This window comes from Lampetra fluviatilis, chromosome 48, assembly GCF_964198595.1.
Source record: "Lampetra fluviatilis chromosome 48, kcLamFluv1.1, whole genome shotgun sequence".
NCBI lineage: Eukaryota > Metazoa > Chordata > Hyperoartia > Petromyzontiformes > Petromyzontidae > Lampetra > Lampetra fluviatilis.
The window spans coordinates 1991591-2007896 of NC_136322.1; the positions used below are offsets into that span (position 1 = coordinate 1991591).

Sequence of the window (16306 nt, forward strand, 5' to 3'; positions counted from 1 at the left end):
TGGCAAGGTTGGGAGATATATTCAAGTTTTTGGTACTGTTATTAATTTGTCTTTATGTCTCTCTCACACACACTCAACAACAACTGCCATTCGCCACTAAGTGGTGGTGACATCACCACGGCGCTTGTGCCAGGCTATGTGCACGTTAAAGCCATGTGAAGTGTCGAACGCCCGCTGGCAGGACGTCATGGGACAGACCCAGCAGGTGCCATGGGTTTGACTGATTCAGATGACTGCCGATGCACCACCTGTGCCCCCTACTGTGTCAACGTGTTTTATCAGCCCGGCGCTCCGCTGGTTGTTGAGCGTCGCTCCTCTGCCTCTCTCACACAAACACACACTCGCACGCAAACACACCATTTGTGAAGCAGTTGAACGCAAGGCGCGCGAGTCTTACCGCAACACTTTACACCTGTGCAGCGCAGGCTGGAGCCTCTTCATATCCTCGGTGCCGATGCCGCAGCTCTGCAGGTTGAGGCGGTGCACGGGCTCGTCCCGGAACTGCAGCGTCCAGCAGAGCGCGGCGCAGTCGAGCGAGGACAGCCTCGTGTAGGAGAGGTCCAGCGCGGCCATGGAGCCGGTGGCCTCGCTCAGTGCCCCCGGGTCCTGCAGCTCGTGCAGCCGATGGAGCAGACTGAGGAGCCGGTGGCCGTTCTGGTTACGCGTAGTCCTGTTGTGCAGCGTGATCCACTCGTTGATTGCCGTCTGGGACTCAACAGACGGAGGGTCAACAATGCCATCGAGGATCTTCCATGGAGCATCTGTGGCCAGTCCGCAAAGGAACCTCTGAAACACGTCGTAGCGCCCGTCCTTGTCGTCCTCAATAGCCTTGATTACACGGGCAACTGAATGCTTGGAGGGCCATATTAGCTCGGAGACTGACGCAAAGAATCCACGTTTGGGTTGTTCCAAATACACCGCCAGGGCGGCAAGATATTCTTGGATTGTCAGGTGGGAAAATGAATATAACGTGTCGCGCCTGATGCCATCCCATCTAAAAACCTTATTGATGAATGTGCTCGATCCTTCAGCAATGGTGACCTCAAACTTTTGAAGGTGCGCGCGCGTGAATATCTGCATATTGTCATGTACCCCTTCGAGAGCCATTTTAGAAAGCGATGCAATGATTTTGCTGGTCTCTGTTGAATCACCCGTGTGGTGTTTGATGAGCACGAACAAGTAACGTGTAAACAGATCCGTCGTAGACCTCAGGGCAAATTCAGAAGTGCCCGGGCGTTTTATTAGATCCCCAATTGTAATGGCGGACATGTGACAGAACGAGGGATTGTAGCACAAATCACTCAGCGTTGCATTTTTCTCCAGAAGCTGATACGCTCTCTCTCCCAGGATGGGGTCCTTGTAGAATTTGCAAAAGAACGATTTTCTCTCTTCCACAGAAAACCCAGTTATCTCCACTGAGCGGTCAACTCTCACTGCATCCAACTTCTCCATCGCTATCGGCCTGGTCGTTATCAAAACAGAAGATCCTGCGAGGAGCTTTCCAGTTACCAAACCAGCAATGAGCGCTTCCAAATTTGTTCTCTCGCGGGGATCATTACAAGCCTTTGAGAAGTCAAGATGCCTCCCAAATTCATCCAGACCGTCCATCACAAACAAGACTTCCTCTGGTTTTTCAAATACATAATCGGCTATCTCTCCCAAACTTGGATTCAGTGTGCGCAGTAACTCTGCGAGTGACACCTCGCCAATATCACTCATCTCTCTGAATGGAATGTAGATAACAACTTTGAATCGCCGATCGAATATGTTGCCATCTGTCACCAACCTGTACACAACCAGTTTGCTGAGAGTGGATTTACCAATGCCGGGAACCCCAACCACAGCAACCAGTCGAGGCGGCTCTCCATTGGATTCCATTGGGTCAAAGAGTTGCAGGAAGGTCATGCCATTGCTAATCGCTTCTTGCATCATCGTCTCATGCTCACAGGCCCTGTCAAGGAATTCGTGCCTCTTCCTCTCACCCCTACGGTGGTAACACACCAACACAGGCTGCACAAATCTTTCTGGTATGAATATCGTTTCTCCGGGCAGGTAGTCTTGTATAAATGAGGTTTCTCTCTTCATGTAAGTCCTGTATCTTTCGAGATGTTTACCTAAAGTGACAGAATCAAGTCGAACGTGTTAATGTTTTTATTGCCTTGAAATCAGAATCTGTATTTATACTGCAGGAGGAATTCGGTGAGCTGTAAATCTTTTTTTCACAGATGTCCAGGAGGGGTACAGGGTAAGAACGTCACAACAACAAACAGTAGAAAACACGAGAAGAGTACAAAACACGAGAGGAGTGCAAAGCATAGAAAAGGTAACCAAATCTTTTAGAAATATATACCAAGAAAAGTAAACTAATTTATCTTACCAGGTAACGCCCATGGAGCTATATAGCGCTTTTTCTGAAGCGACCTCGCTATCACAAATGATAGCTCAACGAAGTGGCTTATCATCATTGTGTGCAAATGTATAGCAGCACAATCAAACATAATATCGACAGGAGTATGATATTGAATATTAAAATACAGCAGAACATAAGTGTAGTGGTTAGCATACTGTGCTATAAATCAGTCGAACTAAGTTTAATTCCCAGCCATGGCTAAGACCAGAATCAGAATCTTTATTTGTCCTGGAGGAATCCGATGAGCTATGAAGCTCTTTTTCACAGTTGTTCAGTAGGGGTCAGTGTTGTGACCGGCGATTCATACCTCTGACAGCCCTTCACCAACCCAGAAACGACACTTCATTGATTGACAAAGCACTGTGAAGTATTAATAATTGTAATTTAGATTGGGGATAGCTGTCATTATAATGACTGTGTGTGTGTGTGCGTGACACTGTGTGTGCGTGTGTGCGGAGTGGTAGTGAAATGGTTAGCACGCTGCGCTACGAACCCGGCGATGCTAGTTTGATTCTCGCTCTCAACCAACACCTGTGACAATTATCTAATTGGGTCCTGGGGCTTCACTAGGTCGTCTCAGCATTGCCGCTGAGGAGTGAAAGGTGGCCAGGCGTGGTTACTGATTACCCACCCCCTTGTGTGCCGTGCCGGCACTCATAGGTGTAACTTGCTAACAGCACTATCCGCAACAGTCTGTTACGGCTATCCTGGGGGATCTTTGTCTTTGTTTTTTGATTATCACTTATAAAGACAGTCACTCCTATACTGTATCATCAGATCTGCAAAATATTATGAGTTGAAGAAAAAAAACTGTTAAAATGTTCAAACATCAAATAGACACCTATTCCAAGATATATAATCTGTATTAACCACACATGGCTGTGGTAAAACATACAAACATTACGTAGGTGCAAAATAAAATAAATCACGACGTTTCGGGCTCAACACAACATCATGCAAACATTATTTGGTAATAAGAATAACCTATGCATTCTCTTTGAAACTAATTGTCCTACACCAAAGACAGCCTCCATGCTTGCCTTGTCTAACCAAAGTAATGCCTTGCAATAGGTGCCTATTTGGTGTTTGAACCACCGTAACATTTATATCATTGCCGGAAAGGCTAGAGCCTATTATCTTTTTCATTATTTTGATACCGGCAAAAAGGGTCCTGCTCACAGAAGATGTTGGACAAATCTAATACTGAGGAATTTACCAGTTTCTCCAATGTAGCAGAGACCACAGCATTTAACATGCGATGCAGAGCAAACCAGATTGGTGGAGGTCCATGTAAACATATTGGTACATCACAAATGATGCTCTGAGAGTTAACAGTCTTTTGTGACCAATATTAACCATAAACTCTCATGAACGTTCTGGAAGTTTTAATCCGTGTTATTGGTTGACGTGAAGAGGGAATTGTGTTGCATCTTCTCTGATTGCATGGGAAAAGTGTCTGGTGTGCTCATCGCTAGTGTGTGTCTTTCGCATTGAGCCATGTACCAGCAGGTCTGCAAGGTTTGTGTCATCTGCGAAATGCACAGAGGTGGTTCCTTTGAAATAGTTTTCATTATTTTGATACTGCGACTATAGTGGGTGTCCCATAGGTTAAAACATTATTTGTCTCAAATGTGGACGAGTTCTGCTGTGAATGTTCACATGCCACAGCGTCCATACAAACTTCCACTCACCAAGAGCCACTCCAGGGACGCCACTGTCCCCGTCTTTGCCGAGTGTCAGGCCCAGTCCGCGCAGATCCTCCTGGTGGCGTGAGACCCACTCGCTCAGTTGGGGGATCCTGGACCTCAGCGGCAGAAGCACCTCCTGCAGGAACTGGCTGCAGGTGTCCTCCCCCTTGTCGAGCACCAGGTCGATGAGGCGTCTGATCTGTCCAACGGGGTCCGTGTCACTTCGGAGCTGTGCGTACTCCCTGCGCCGAATGATGTCATCTTGATCCGAACGGCTGAGCACGTCCGGCGCAAATGGATACAGATGTTCTTCCAGATACACTCGGTGCTTTTTAATGACTTTCCACGAGGGACCAGAATTTGAAGCCATGGCAATCAGCTGATGATAGATATCCTAAATAAATAAAACATTTGAAACTGTGAGTCATTTATTAATTAATGTAACAATGATTACTATCATTACAATGACTATCAGACAGCCTCCTTACACCGCATAGAGAATAAAGCTTACATGGCATGGCTACACAGAACTAAGAGCCATAATTCGGACCCAACACACAGGGAGAAGGATAATGAACCCAACCTCTCAGAGAGAAATAAAAATCACACAAGCAGCCATCGCACTCCAAATACGAGGCATTCAATGCAGAGCCCCTCCATGCAGAAAGGAACAAGCACCCACAAGCTACCAACATAATTACACACACAAATGGCAAAATAACAATCCAGAGAAAGGGAGGCACATAGACTGGAGGCGACCACAGCACAGAAAGCCAAATATTTACGAGAATCGCAGGATGTGGAGGCCAAGAGCAGAATCCTATCAGTACCCAATGCAACGGCACATGAGAGGTCAAACACAATCTTCCCATTTCCGACCGATTCCCCCACCAGCTATACCAGGAGGGAGTAGAGAAACAGGTAATAAAGGAAAATAAATGGGCTTAACTGAGATACAAAATGCGGCACAAACACGTGATGAATCACCCACATTAATTGAGAATGAGCTGCCAGAGAGCACACCACCCGCGGAATTAAAGCAAAATCACAGCCCAATTGAAAAATGTAAGCAGGCTGCTAGTTGCAAGGCAAACCAGAAGGATAACCACAATCGAGAAACTCTAAATGCATCGAGTACCAATTCGGATAATGTGGTAGAGAACGCAAGCATCGCTCCCGTAATTGACACACCTATCGAACGCAATAACATCACTACATTGAGGTGTGATCGAATAGGAGATAACAGACAGCAGGGAGGAAGAGAAAAACCGAACCGCCAGGTAATGGGAAAAGCCGCCCGGGGTGTCGCAAAATCGCGCGGTTGTACTCCGAAGGGTGCAGGGGATCGGGCCACAGAAATACACCCTGAGGAATGCGGACGTCAGCCTTTGAATGAAAAATTGTGCATTGATACATTGAGGATGGATGTAGATCGGAGTGCTGAAATGGAGGAGATGAAGATCCATAACGTATCGGGAATTGTGTTGAAATCCAGCACACTCGCAAGCACAAAAAGGGAGACACCACGGGGCATGGAATCAAATCGACTCACTGAGTCGACAAATGTGCATATTGTCGCAGGGAGGGCAATTGCCACCGACAACGGAGCACAAAAACTCATGGTGTGTGCAGATTCTGGTTATGTGCAACACAATTTCACACCACACAGTCCCACAGCGGGAGAGAGTGACATGAGAAATTACAAAAACGAATCCGGAAACCGTGATCGAATGATCAAAGCCATAAAAACTATGAACCAGGTCGATAATCTTCTTGGTGCTTTCGGTAAAGTCACGTAGAAGGGAAGTAATAAAATAATAAAAATAAAACATAATAAATTCATTCTCACGACGTATCGGCCACAACGCAAGCAGCCGTCCTCAGGTGAAAACCAGGTCTGTCGAGGCGACAGCGTCTGAATGAAACAGCACCATGCTTGGAGCATATATTTAAGCTGGGTTGGAAGGGGGGGAAAGGGCACCTTGACAAAATAATTTGCATATCAAGAGGATTTCAGCATATGTATGGGAAATGCAGGTATGTGATTAGTAATACTTATGCCCGTGCATTATGCAGGATTAGCAGCATCATTGATGCATCAATGATGCTGCTAATAATGATGCTCCCATACATATGCTGAATTCCTCTTGATATGCAAATTATTTTGTCAAGGCGCGCTTTCCCCCCCTTCCAACCCAGCTTAAATATATGCTCCAAGCATGGTGCTGTTTCATTCAGACGCTGTCGCCTCGACAGACCTGGTTTTCACCTGAGGACGGCTGCTTGCGTTGTGGCCGAAACGTCGTGAGAATGATTTTATTATGTTTTATTTTTATTATTTTATTATTTCCCTTCTACGTGACTTTACCGAAAGAACCAAGAAGATGAATCCCTGCAGTCACGAAAGCTTTAAATCGAAACAGGTCTATAATGTTGTGATGTTGCATAAAAGGGTAAATGGTTGCGCTAAAATACCTGGCCATGAAAATATTTCGATTTAAAGCTTTCGTGACTGCAGGGATTCATCTTCTTGGTTCTTTCGGTAAAGTCACGTAGAAGGGAAGTAATAAAATATTAAAAATAAAACATAATAAAACAATTCTCACGACGTTTCGGCCATAACGCAAGCAGCCGTCCTCAGGCGAAGAATGAAACACCACCAAGCTTAGAGTGTATATTTAAGCTGGGTTAGAGGGGGGGGGAGGTGGGAAGAAGAGCGCCTAAACAAAATAATTTGCATATCAAGAGGAATTCAGCATATGGAAAATGCGTAGGAGGTGGGCGGGGGGGGTTCCAAATCAATACTATGCCCGTGCATTATGCAGGATTAGCAGCATCAAAGGGGGGGGGGGGGTAGCATTAACAAAGGAAAGGAATGTTAATAGTATGTAGCTGCAGTTACTAAACAACCACGTAAAAAACTAAAATATAAACTGCATAACAAACTAAAGTATAAACTACATAGCATCATCAGTATACTTACTATACTCTACAATAAGCTGAGTTACTAACAGTAAGTAATACATAAAAAATTCTACGTTGTAAAAAATTATATAATATGCTTCCATCTAAACTTTATTCTCTTACATCACACGCGTCTATACCGTACTATATACTGCCATAGGCAAACCCAACATTAAATTACATACTGTATTGCTATAAACCACCCTATACCTTATACATTTTAATATAACACTATGTATTATTCTACCCACCCTAATGTGTATCAAAATGGTTTATTACGTCCTTCCAGTGATTGCTAAGCCAGAATCCATCTTCTCGGTTAAAATTGTCTCTGTGTTTGTATATGTGGATCGCCTCATGAACGAATCTCTCATGATAGCCAGATGGCTTGCAGAGAACCTCTGTCTTGGAGAAGTCAATGTCATGTGAGCCCACTGAGTTGTAACAGTGATCTGCCACTGCTGAGGTGTTTGTCCTACCGTGTTTCAGGTCAGCTTTATGTTCACGGATGCGGTCCGAGACATGTCGTTTGGTTTCCCCAATGTAACTGCTACCACAGAGGCAACTTAGTTTGTAGACACCAGGGTACTGTATGTCTGGAACCACATCTTTTACAGACGGTACCAGATCACGGATTTTATGTACTGTGTTGATTCGGACCTGGATCTTGTGTTTAATCAGGATTTTGGAGATCTTTTTTGTGACCCCAGCAATGTAGGGTAAGGTGATGGTCTTGAAAGGCTCCTCAACAGGATCCTTCTTGATGGTTGGAGTGATGGCTTTGCGGATTGTGTAGTTGGAGTAACCATTAGCCTTAAGAGCTTGGCGTACGTGTTTGAGTTCACTGGAAATGTGTTCATGGTCGGAGATGCATTGGGCTCTATGATATAGAGTCTTGATGAGGGAATTCTTCTGGGATGAATGGTGGTGGGAATCCGGTTTTAGATAAGCATCCGTGTAGGTGGCTTTCCTGTAGACAGAGTGGCTCATTGAACCATCAGGTCTCCTTTTGATTAGGACATCCAAAAAGGGTAGCTTGCCATCATTTTCGACTTCCATGGTGAATCTGATGGCTGGGTGTATGGAATTGATGTGGTCGAGAAATTGGTCTAGAGCAGGCCGGCCATGTGGCCAGATGACAAAAGTGTCGTCTACGTACCTCTTCCATAAGGTCAGGCGTAGAGTGGCAGTCTGGATGGCGTCCGTCTCAAATTTCTCCATGAAAATGTTGGCTACAACCGGAGATAGGGGGGAGCCCATTGGGGTGCCCTCAATTTGCTTGTAGAAGGTTCCATTCCAGGTGAAGTATGTATTGATTAAGCAGTGTCTCACCAGGGGGGGTACCCCAGCATTCAATCCTTGATGAACCAAGTCTTCAATGATTGCGATGGTGTCAGGCACAGGCACCTTGGTGAACAAGGAAACCACATCAAAACTGACAAGCAGGTCATCTGGGGACAGGGCAATCCCCTTGATTGTCGATACCAGGTCAGTAGAGTTTAGTACTGCAGAGGTGGTTTTTCCAGTGAAAGGCCGTAGGATTTCGGACAAAAAACGAGCCAGTTTGTAAGTAGGGGAGTTGATAGTAGAGACAATAGGACGAAGAGGTGTATCTTCTTTATGTATCTTTGGCAAGCCGTACAATCTAGGTGGCCTGGCTGCAGAAGGTTTCAACGAGAACCGTTTGGTCTGATCAATTAATGCGGTTGAAGCAGAAATTATGTTGTTGGTTTTGGAGACGAGGCTCTTGGTGGGGTCTCTTTTTATTTTTGTATAGCTGCCATCGTTGAGTAGTTCTTGAATTTTGTTGTTGTATTCTATTTTGTCCATGATGACAGTGGCATTGCCTTTGTCGGCTGAGAGGATGACAATGTCATCCCTCTTTTTTAATTGAGCTAATTCAAAACGCTCATCTTTGCTGATGTTGCTAGCTGGCATCTTAGCGTTTTTGAGGGTTACAGAGATTTCAGATCTTGCTACGTCTGCAGCGATGCGACTCAAGCCCTTGAGAGCTACATCTACTCGAGCAATTATTGGGGAAACCAAACGACATGTCTCGGACCGCATCCGTGAACATAAAGCTGACCTGAAACACGGTAGGACAAACACCTCAGCCGTGGCAGATCACTGTTACAACTCAGTGGGCTCACATGACATTGACTTCTCCAAGACAGAGGTTCTCTGCAAGCCATCTGGCTATCATGAGAGATTCGTTCATGAGGCGATCCACGTATACAAACACAGATACAATTTTAACCGAGAAGATGGATTCTGGCTTAGCAATCACTGGAAGGACGTAATAAACCATTTTGATACACATTAGGGTGGGTAGAATAATACATAGTGTTATATTAAAATGTATAAGGTATAGGGTGGTTTATAGCAATACAGTATGTAATTTAATGTTGGGTTTGCCTATGGCAGTATATAGTACGGTATAGACGCGTGTGATGTAAGAGAATAAAGTTTAGATGGAAGCATATTATATAATTTTTTACAACGTAGAATTTTTTATGTATTACTTACTGTTAGTAACTCAGCTTATTGTAGAGTATAGTAAGTATACTGATGATGCTATGTAGTTTATACTTTAGTTTGTTATGCAGTTTATATTTTAGTTTTTTACGTGGTTGTTTATTAACTGCAGCTACATACTACACACCACATAACATTGAGATCCTTCAACAAGCTCCGTGATAAGAAGGCTCAGCTAATCGAGTCTCTCACCTTTCTGAAGAGATGCCGCGACTCTAAGGTAATACCAAACGCATTTACACTAACATCTGCTGCTGTAACTTCTTCTAATGCGAAACGAATTCTGTCTAGAACTAGCTTAGCTCTTATCTCAGAGAAAATCAGACTTACGCGCACCGAACTAGATCAGTTAGACAAGACACTCTACAAATCACACTTATCTTTGAGTGCAACAATGTCCACATCGGATTGGGAACATGTAGAAAAAATGACTGCCTCTTCAGCTGCCGCTATGTCGACTAAATGTAAGGACAACTTGATTTCCAAATTCAACCGCCTCTCAAACAAGAAACCGGACCCACACATTGAAAAGCTAGATGTTAACAAAGTCGTAATTAATCGCAGTAACAAGCCTATTTCTGAAGGTTTGAAATCCGTTTTAGCTAAAGGACTAAACTTTGCAGTCACACCTAGACACATACCAGTTAATGATATAATTGCTCGAGTAGATGTAGCTCTCAAGGGCTTGAGTCACATCGCTGCAGACGTAGCTAGATCCGAAATCTCTGCAACCCTCAAAAACGCCAAGATGCCAGCTAGCAACATCAGCAAAGATGAGCGTTTTGAATTAGTTCAATTAAAAAAGAGGGATGACATTGTCATCCTCTCAGCCGACAAAGGCAATGCCACTGTCATCAAGGACAAAATAGAATACAACAACAAAATTCAAGAACTACTCAACGATGGCAGCTATACAAAAATAAAAAGAGACCCCACCAACAGCCTTGTCACTAAAACCAACAATATCATTTCTGATTCAACCGCTTTATTTGATCAGACCAAACAGTTCTCGTTGAAACCTTCTGCAGCCAGGCCACCAAGATTATACGGCTTACCAAAGATACATAAAGAAGATACACCTCTTCGTCCCATTGTCTCTACTATCAACTCCCCCACCTATAAATTGGCTCGTTTTTTGTCTGAAATCCTACGGCCTTTCACTGGAAAAACCACCTCTGCGGTACTAAACTCTACTGACCTGGTATCGACAATCAAGGGGATTGCCCTGTCCCCAGACGACCTGCTTGTCAGTTTTGATGTGGTTTCCTTATTCACCAAGGTTCCTGTACCTGACACCATCGCAATCATTGAAGACTTGGTTCATCAGGGACTGAATGCTGGGGTACCCCCCCTGGTGAGACACTGCTTAACCAATACATACTTCACCTGGAATAAAACTTTCTAGAAGCAAATTGAGGGCACCCCAATGGGCTCCCCCCTATCTCCGGTTGTAGCTAACATCTTCATGGAGAAATTTGAGACGGACGCCATCCAGACTGCCACTCTACGCCCGACCTTATGGAAGAGGTACGTAGACGACACTTTTGTCATCTGGCCACATGGCCGGCCTGCTCTAGACCAATTTCTTGACCACATCAATTCCATACACCCAGCCATCAGATTCACCATGGAAGTCGAAAATGATGGCAAGCTACCCTTTTTGGATGTCCTAATCAAAAGGAGACCTGATGGTTCAATGAGCCACTCTGTCTACAGGAAATCCACCCATACGGACGCTTATCTAAAACCGGATTCCCACCACCATCCATCCCAGAAGAATTCCCTCATCAAGACTCTATATCATAGAGCCCAATGCATATCCGACCATGAACACATTTCCAGTGAACTCAAACACGTACGCCAAGCACTTAAGGCTAATGGTTACTCCGACTTCACAATCCGCAAAGCCATCTCTCAAACCATCAAGAAGGATCCTGTTGAGGAGCCTTTCAAGACCATCACCTTACCTTACATTGCTGGGGTCACAAAAAAGATCTCCAAAATCCTGATTAAACACAAGATCCAGGTCCGATTCAACACAGTACATAAAATCCGTGATCTGGTACCGTCTGTAAAAGATGTGGTTCCAGACATACAGCACCCTGGTGTCTACAAACTAAGTTGCCTCTGTGGTAGCAGTTACATTGGACAAACCAAACGACATGTCTCGGACCGCATCCGTGAACATAAAGCTGACCTGAAACACGGTAGGACAAACACCTCAGCCGTGGCAGATCACTGTTACAACTCAGTGGGCTCACATGACATTGACTTCTCCAAGACAGAGGTTCTCTGCAAGCCACCTGGCTATCATGAGAGATTCGTTCATGAGGCGATCCACATATACAAACACAGAGACAATTTTAATCGAGAAGATGGATTCTGGCTTAGCAATCATTGGAAGGACGTAATAAACCATTTTGATACACATTAGGGTAGGTAGAATAATACATAGTGTTATGTTGAAATGTGGTTTATTGCAATACAGTATATAATTTAATGTTGGGTTTATCTATGGCAGTATATAGTACGGTATATGCTCGGTTGATGTAAGATAATAAAGTTTAGATGGAAGCATATTATATAACTTTTACGACGTAGAATTGTAATGTATTACTTGCTGTTAGTAACTCAGCTTATTGTAGAGTATAGTAAGTATACTGATGGTGCTATGCAGTTTATACTTTAGTTTTTTGTATGTAGTTTATACTTTAGTTTTCTACGGTGTTGTTTAGTAACTGCAGCTACATATCATTGGCATTCCTTTCCTTTGTTAATGCTAATCCCTGCACCCCCCCCCTTGGTGCTCTTGATCCTGCATAGTGCGTGGGCATGGTATGACTTTGAAGCCCCCCCGCCCCCTGCGCATTTCCCATGTATATGCTAAATTCCTCTGGATATGCACATTCTTTTGGTTAAGGCGCTCTTCTCCCACCCCCAACCCAGCTTATATGTAAGCTCCTAGCTTGGATTGTCTCATTCTTCACCTGAGGACGGCTGCTTGCGTTGTGGCCGAAACGTCGTGAGAATTGTTTCATTTTATTATGTTTTATTTTTATTATTTTATTACTTCCCTTCTACGTGACTTTACCGAAAAAACCAAGAAGATGAGCTACATACTATTAACATTCCTTTCCTTTGTTAATGCTACCCCCCTCCCCCGTTTTGATGCTGCTAATCCTGCATAATGCACGGGCATAGTATTGATTTGGAACCCCCCCCGCCCACCTCCTACGCATTTTCCATATGCTGAATTCCTCTTGATATGCAAATTATTTTGTTTAGGCGCTCTTCTTCCCACCTCCCCCCCTCTAACCCAGCTTAAATATACACTCCAAGCTTGGTGGTGTTTCATTCTTCGCCTGAGGACGGCTGCTTGCGTTATGGCCGAAACGTCGTGAGAATTGTTTTATTATGTTTTATTTTTATTATTTTATTACTTCCCTTCTACGTGACTTTACCGAAAGAACCAAGAAGATGAATCCCTGCAGTCACGAAAGCTTTAAATCGAAATTTAACCGCCTCTACGGGGAGGGTTTCCACATAACTTTGAGATCCTTCAACAAGCTCCGGGATAAGAAGGCTCGGCTAATCGAGTCTCTCACCTTTCTGAAGAGATGCCGCGACTCTAAGGTAATACCAAACGCATTTACACTAACATCTGCTGCTGTAACTTCTTCTAATGCGAAACGAATTTTGTCTAGAACTAGCTTAGCTCTTATCTCAGAGAAAATCAGACTTACACGCACCGAACTAGATCAGTTAGACAAGACACTCTACAAATCACACTTATCTTTGAGAGCAAAAAACACACACGCCCCCTCCCCCGGACGAGGATAACCAACAGGCATTTCATTTCAGTTAACTTTTTTTTCATGTTTCTTCCAACAACGGTAACATTATCGATCCTCACACCCACTCAAATTAAAAACCAGGCTACAATCTACATTAGTGGATCACTACTCCTCATTTATTAATTCAATACTAATGTTATTTTTACTTTTCATAATTTTCTACACGACCTGACCGAAGCATCAAAGAAGAATTCTGGCAGTCAGGGTTATTCCTAAGCCAAGACGAATTCTCTAACCTCGGGATATCAGATAATAATAATAATAACTCGAGAACAAACAGTACAAACCCAGGATACAGGCGGTGGAATGAAGGTTAGTAAAACCCTATGAAATACGTAATAATAATGCTAAATCACAAATCTTGAATAAACACAAACCAAATAATAATTACTAGTAGTAGACAAAAGGTCACCTAGAAGAATTAAAGGCGAAATAAGTCAGTCATACCTAACCAAGATGTAATGTACTAAATAGGAAAAGAGCCTCCCAACCATTTGTCTTCCCGCAGCACGGGATAGCAAAGAAGGTAACGCCCAGAGCGAGGGAAGTGGCTCTCACAAAGAGTTGTATTGCAGGTTGGGCATCTGTGTTCCACGGATAAAAAGATGGCTTGGGGAAGGAGATTTAACAGATGTCTCAATAAAACACACGCACACACGGACACACATACCACTCCCCCTCCCCACAGCCAGCAAAATCAAAGAAAGTTAGGCCCTTTTGTGAACAGAGAGAGGGGAGGGATTATACAATTCTAAGTACCAACACGATTCACAAATCGTCAGTCTTGCTACAGTCTTGCTCCAGTCTCACAAGGGCGAGTCTGGCGGTGCCGTCGCGAGGGAGCAGGCACCGACCCCAACCATGGGTGTCACATCTCGCAGAGAGAAGTGACGATGTGTGTTTGGAGAGCTGGGTTCGGCATGAGCCGACAAGAGTATCACCGAAAGTGTTATGCTACATTTACCCTGATGTGTTGATACATTCACAAAGTCAAGGATTGCGACTAGTGGTAGTGTAATAAGCTTTCACAGTTGTTTAAGAGGTGTGCGAATACAATTCACAACTTTTAAAAGTGAGCGCGCAGCAAAAGCGCCGTGAGATCATCACCACCGACGCAGGAGATCATCACCACCGATACAGAAGAAGCTTGCCAGCAGAAGAAGACTCCGCAACTCATCAAGGATGGAGGCTCGCTGAGTAGCGACATGCTAAACCTAGCAAGAGTTCTGCGCCAACAGAAGAAGTATCGCTCCACCGATCCGCTGCAGTGCGAGTAAAGCTGGCGAAATTCCAGCTATCACTCTCGTGAAATAGCGGAAAGCGCCCAACATCGATCAAGCAACGAATGAGAGCATTGTTCATTGCCAGAGAACCTGGAGCCGGAGAGCGCGCACAGCCGTGTCGCCTAGTGCCCAGAGCACAGGTGCCAGCCTACCAGCGCACGAGCGAACGAGCACTGCCAAGCACCGCCAGGCACCACTGGGGCCACCGGAAGCCACCGGGCACCACCGAGCACCACGAGCGACCGAGCCTCTTCAAGAACAACATTGTGCCGACGCCGCTCATCTAGCAGCGGAGAGAGAAAGCCGGTGGCTCACTGCAGCCACGCCCGAGCGAGAGGGAACTCCTCCGAAGCCGTTCGTATGATACGCCCTCCCCCACACTCACAAATCCACGACGCGCCCGGCGTCTGCTCACAGAAGAATTTATCAAGGGGACAATCAAACACCCCCACACAATGGAATCAACCCTAGCCAATCATAAGAAGACTAATTATAAAAGTGCATGAACCATCAGCTGGCCGTGAAGGCATCCCGGCTCTACGAGTGATAAGAATACGTCGTTTATAAGTACCTCAGTCGTTTTTTCTCTTATTATTTTTATATTACTTCTAATCGCATAAATTACCAATAGATTCATCGACACAAACGAAACGTTTGAAACCTTCGTCACGAATCTACACGCTCACAGAGAGAGAATATCGTGTTAAACCTGCTTCTTCATCATAGAATCTTGTTCACGAATTAATTAACGCTTAGCCAAAGATAATAATCTCCCGTACGAGGGCACGCACACACGCACACCATTGTTCGAAGACATTTCGTTAATTATATAATGTTGCCGATGAATCTATTGACGTATACGTTTGCCTTTGGGGTAGAATAATTAGCTTTTATTGCCTTTCATATGAATATCGTTGCATGCCTGTTTTAAAGACTCTCCATCTCCGTCTAAGCTCGCGTTACGCGGTGGAATTAATTATATGTGCAGTTGCAAAAGTGAAACAACGCAATCCTTGATGGTTATCTATACTGCTCGTGGAGGGAGATTTCCCCGATGGTACCGTGGATAATTCCACCCAGCCCCACCCCTCCCATTTTTGGATGCACGACGGACGGACGGACACAATAATCCCCTGTGGGCTGGTGTAACCAGGAGGTTCCTACCAGTATAAATATCCCATCCTATATGTACAATATTTATAATATATGCAGTGACGAACAGGGGAAGAGAACAAATGTACAGGACCAACAGTAGGCAAAAACACAACGGAAGAGAGAAAGGAAGAGAGAAGAGAGGATGAGAAAAAATGAAAACACACGGTAACACACGAAATCTTGGGACCCCCTCCAGCACCAGCATCACCCATAACAACACCCGCAAGCACAATAAAGGCAAGGTTCAGCCAATGATCAATACATGACGAGTGCGACAACCAACTGACGGCATGAGTATGTGTGTATGGGGGTCACGAAAACCGAACGGTCTTGAGTCCTGGTGGCCGGGCCCCTGTTGTATATGTCGGGTTTTGAAAAATTTATAAAAAAAATAATAAAAATTCAATGCAGATTTTA

At 44.5% G+C, this 16306-nt stretch overlaps 1 protein-coding gene across 4 annotated transcripts in view; it reads right to left on the reverse strand.

Moving 5' to 3' along the window:
• The window catches only part of LOC144948270 (NACHT, LRR and PYD domains-containing protein 3-like), a 57551-nt gene that overhangs the window by 21216 nt on the left and 20029 nt on the right, over positions 1 to 16306 (reverse strand). For all 4 annotated transcript variants that reach the window (XM_078877693.1, XM_078877695.1, XM_078877696.1 and 1 more), the window contains exons 2-3: positions 4102 to 4492; positions 398 to 2114 (exon numbers count right to left, since the gene is read on the reverse strand). In XM_078877693.1, the coding sequence (XP_078733819.1) occupies positions 398 to 2114; positions 4102 to 4468 (2084 nt within the window). In that variant the 5' untranslated portion in view covers positions 4469 to 4492. The remainder of the gene's footprint in view (positions 1 to 397; positions 2115 to 4101; positions 4493 to 16306) is intronic.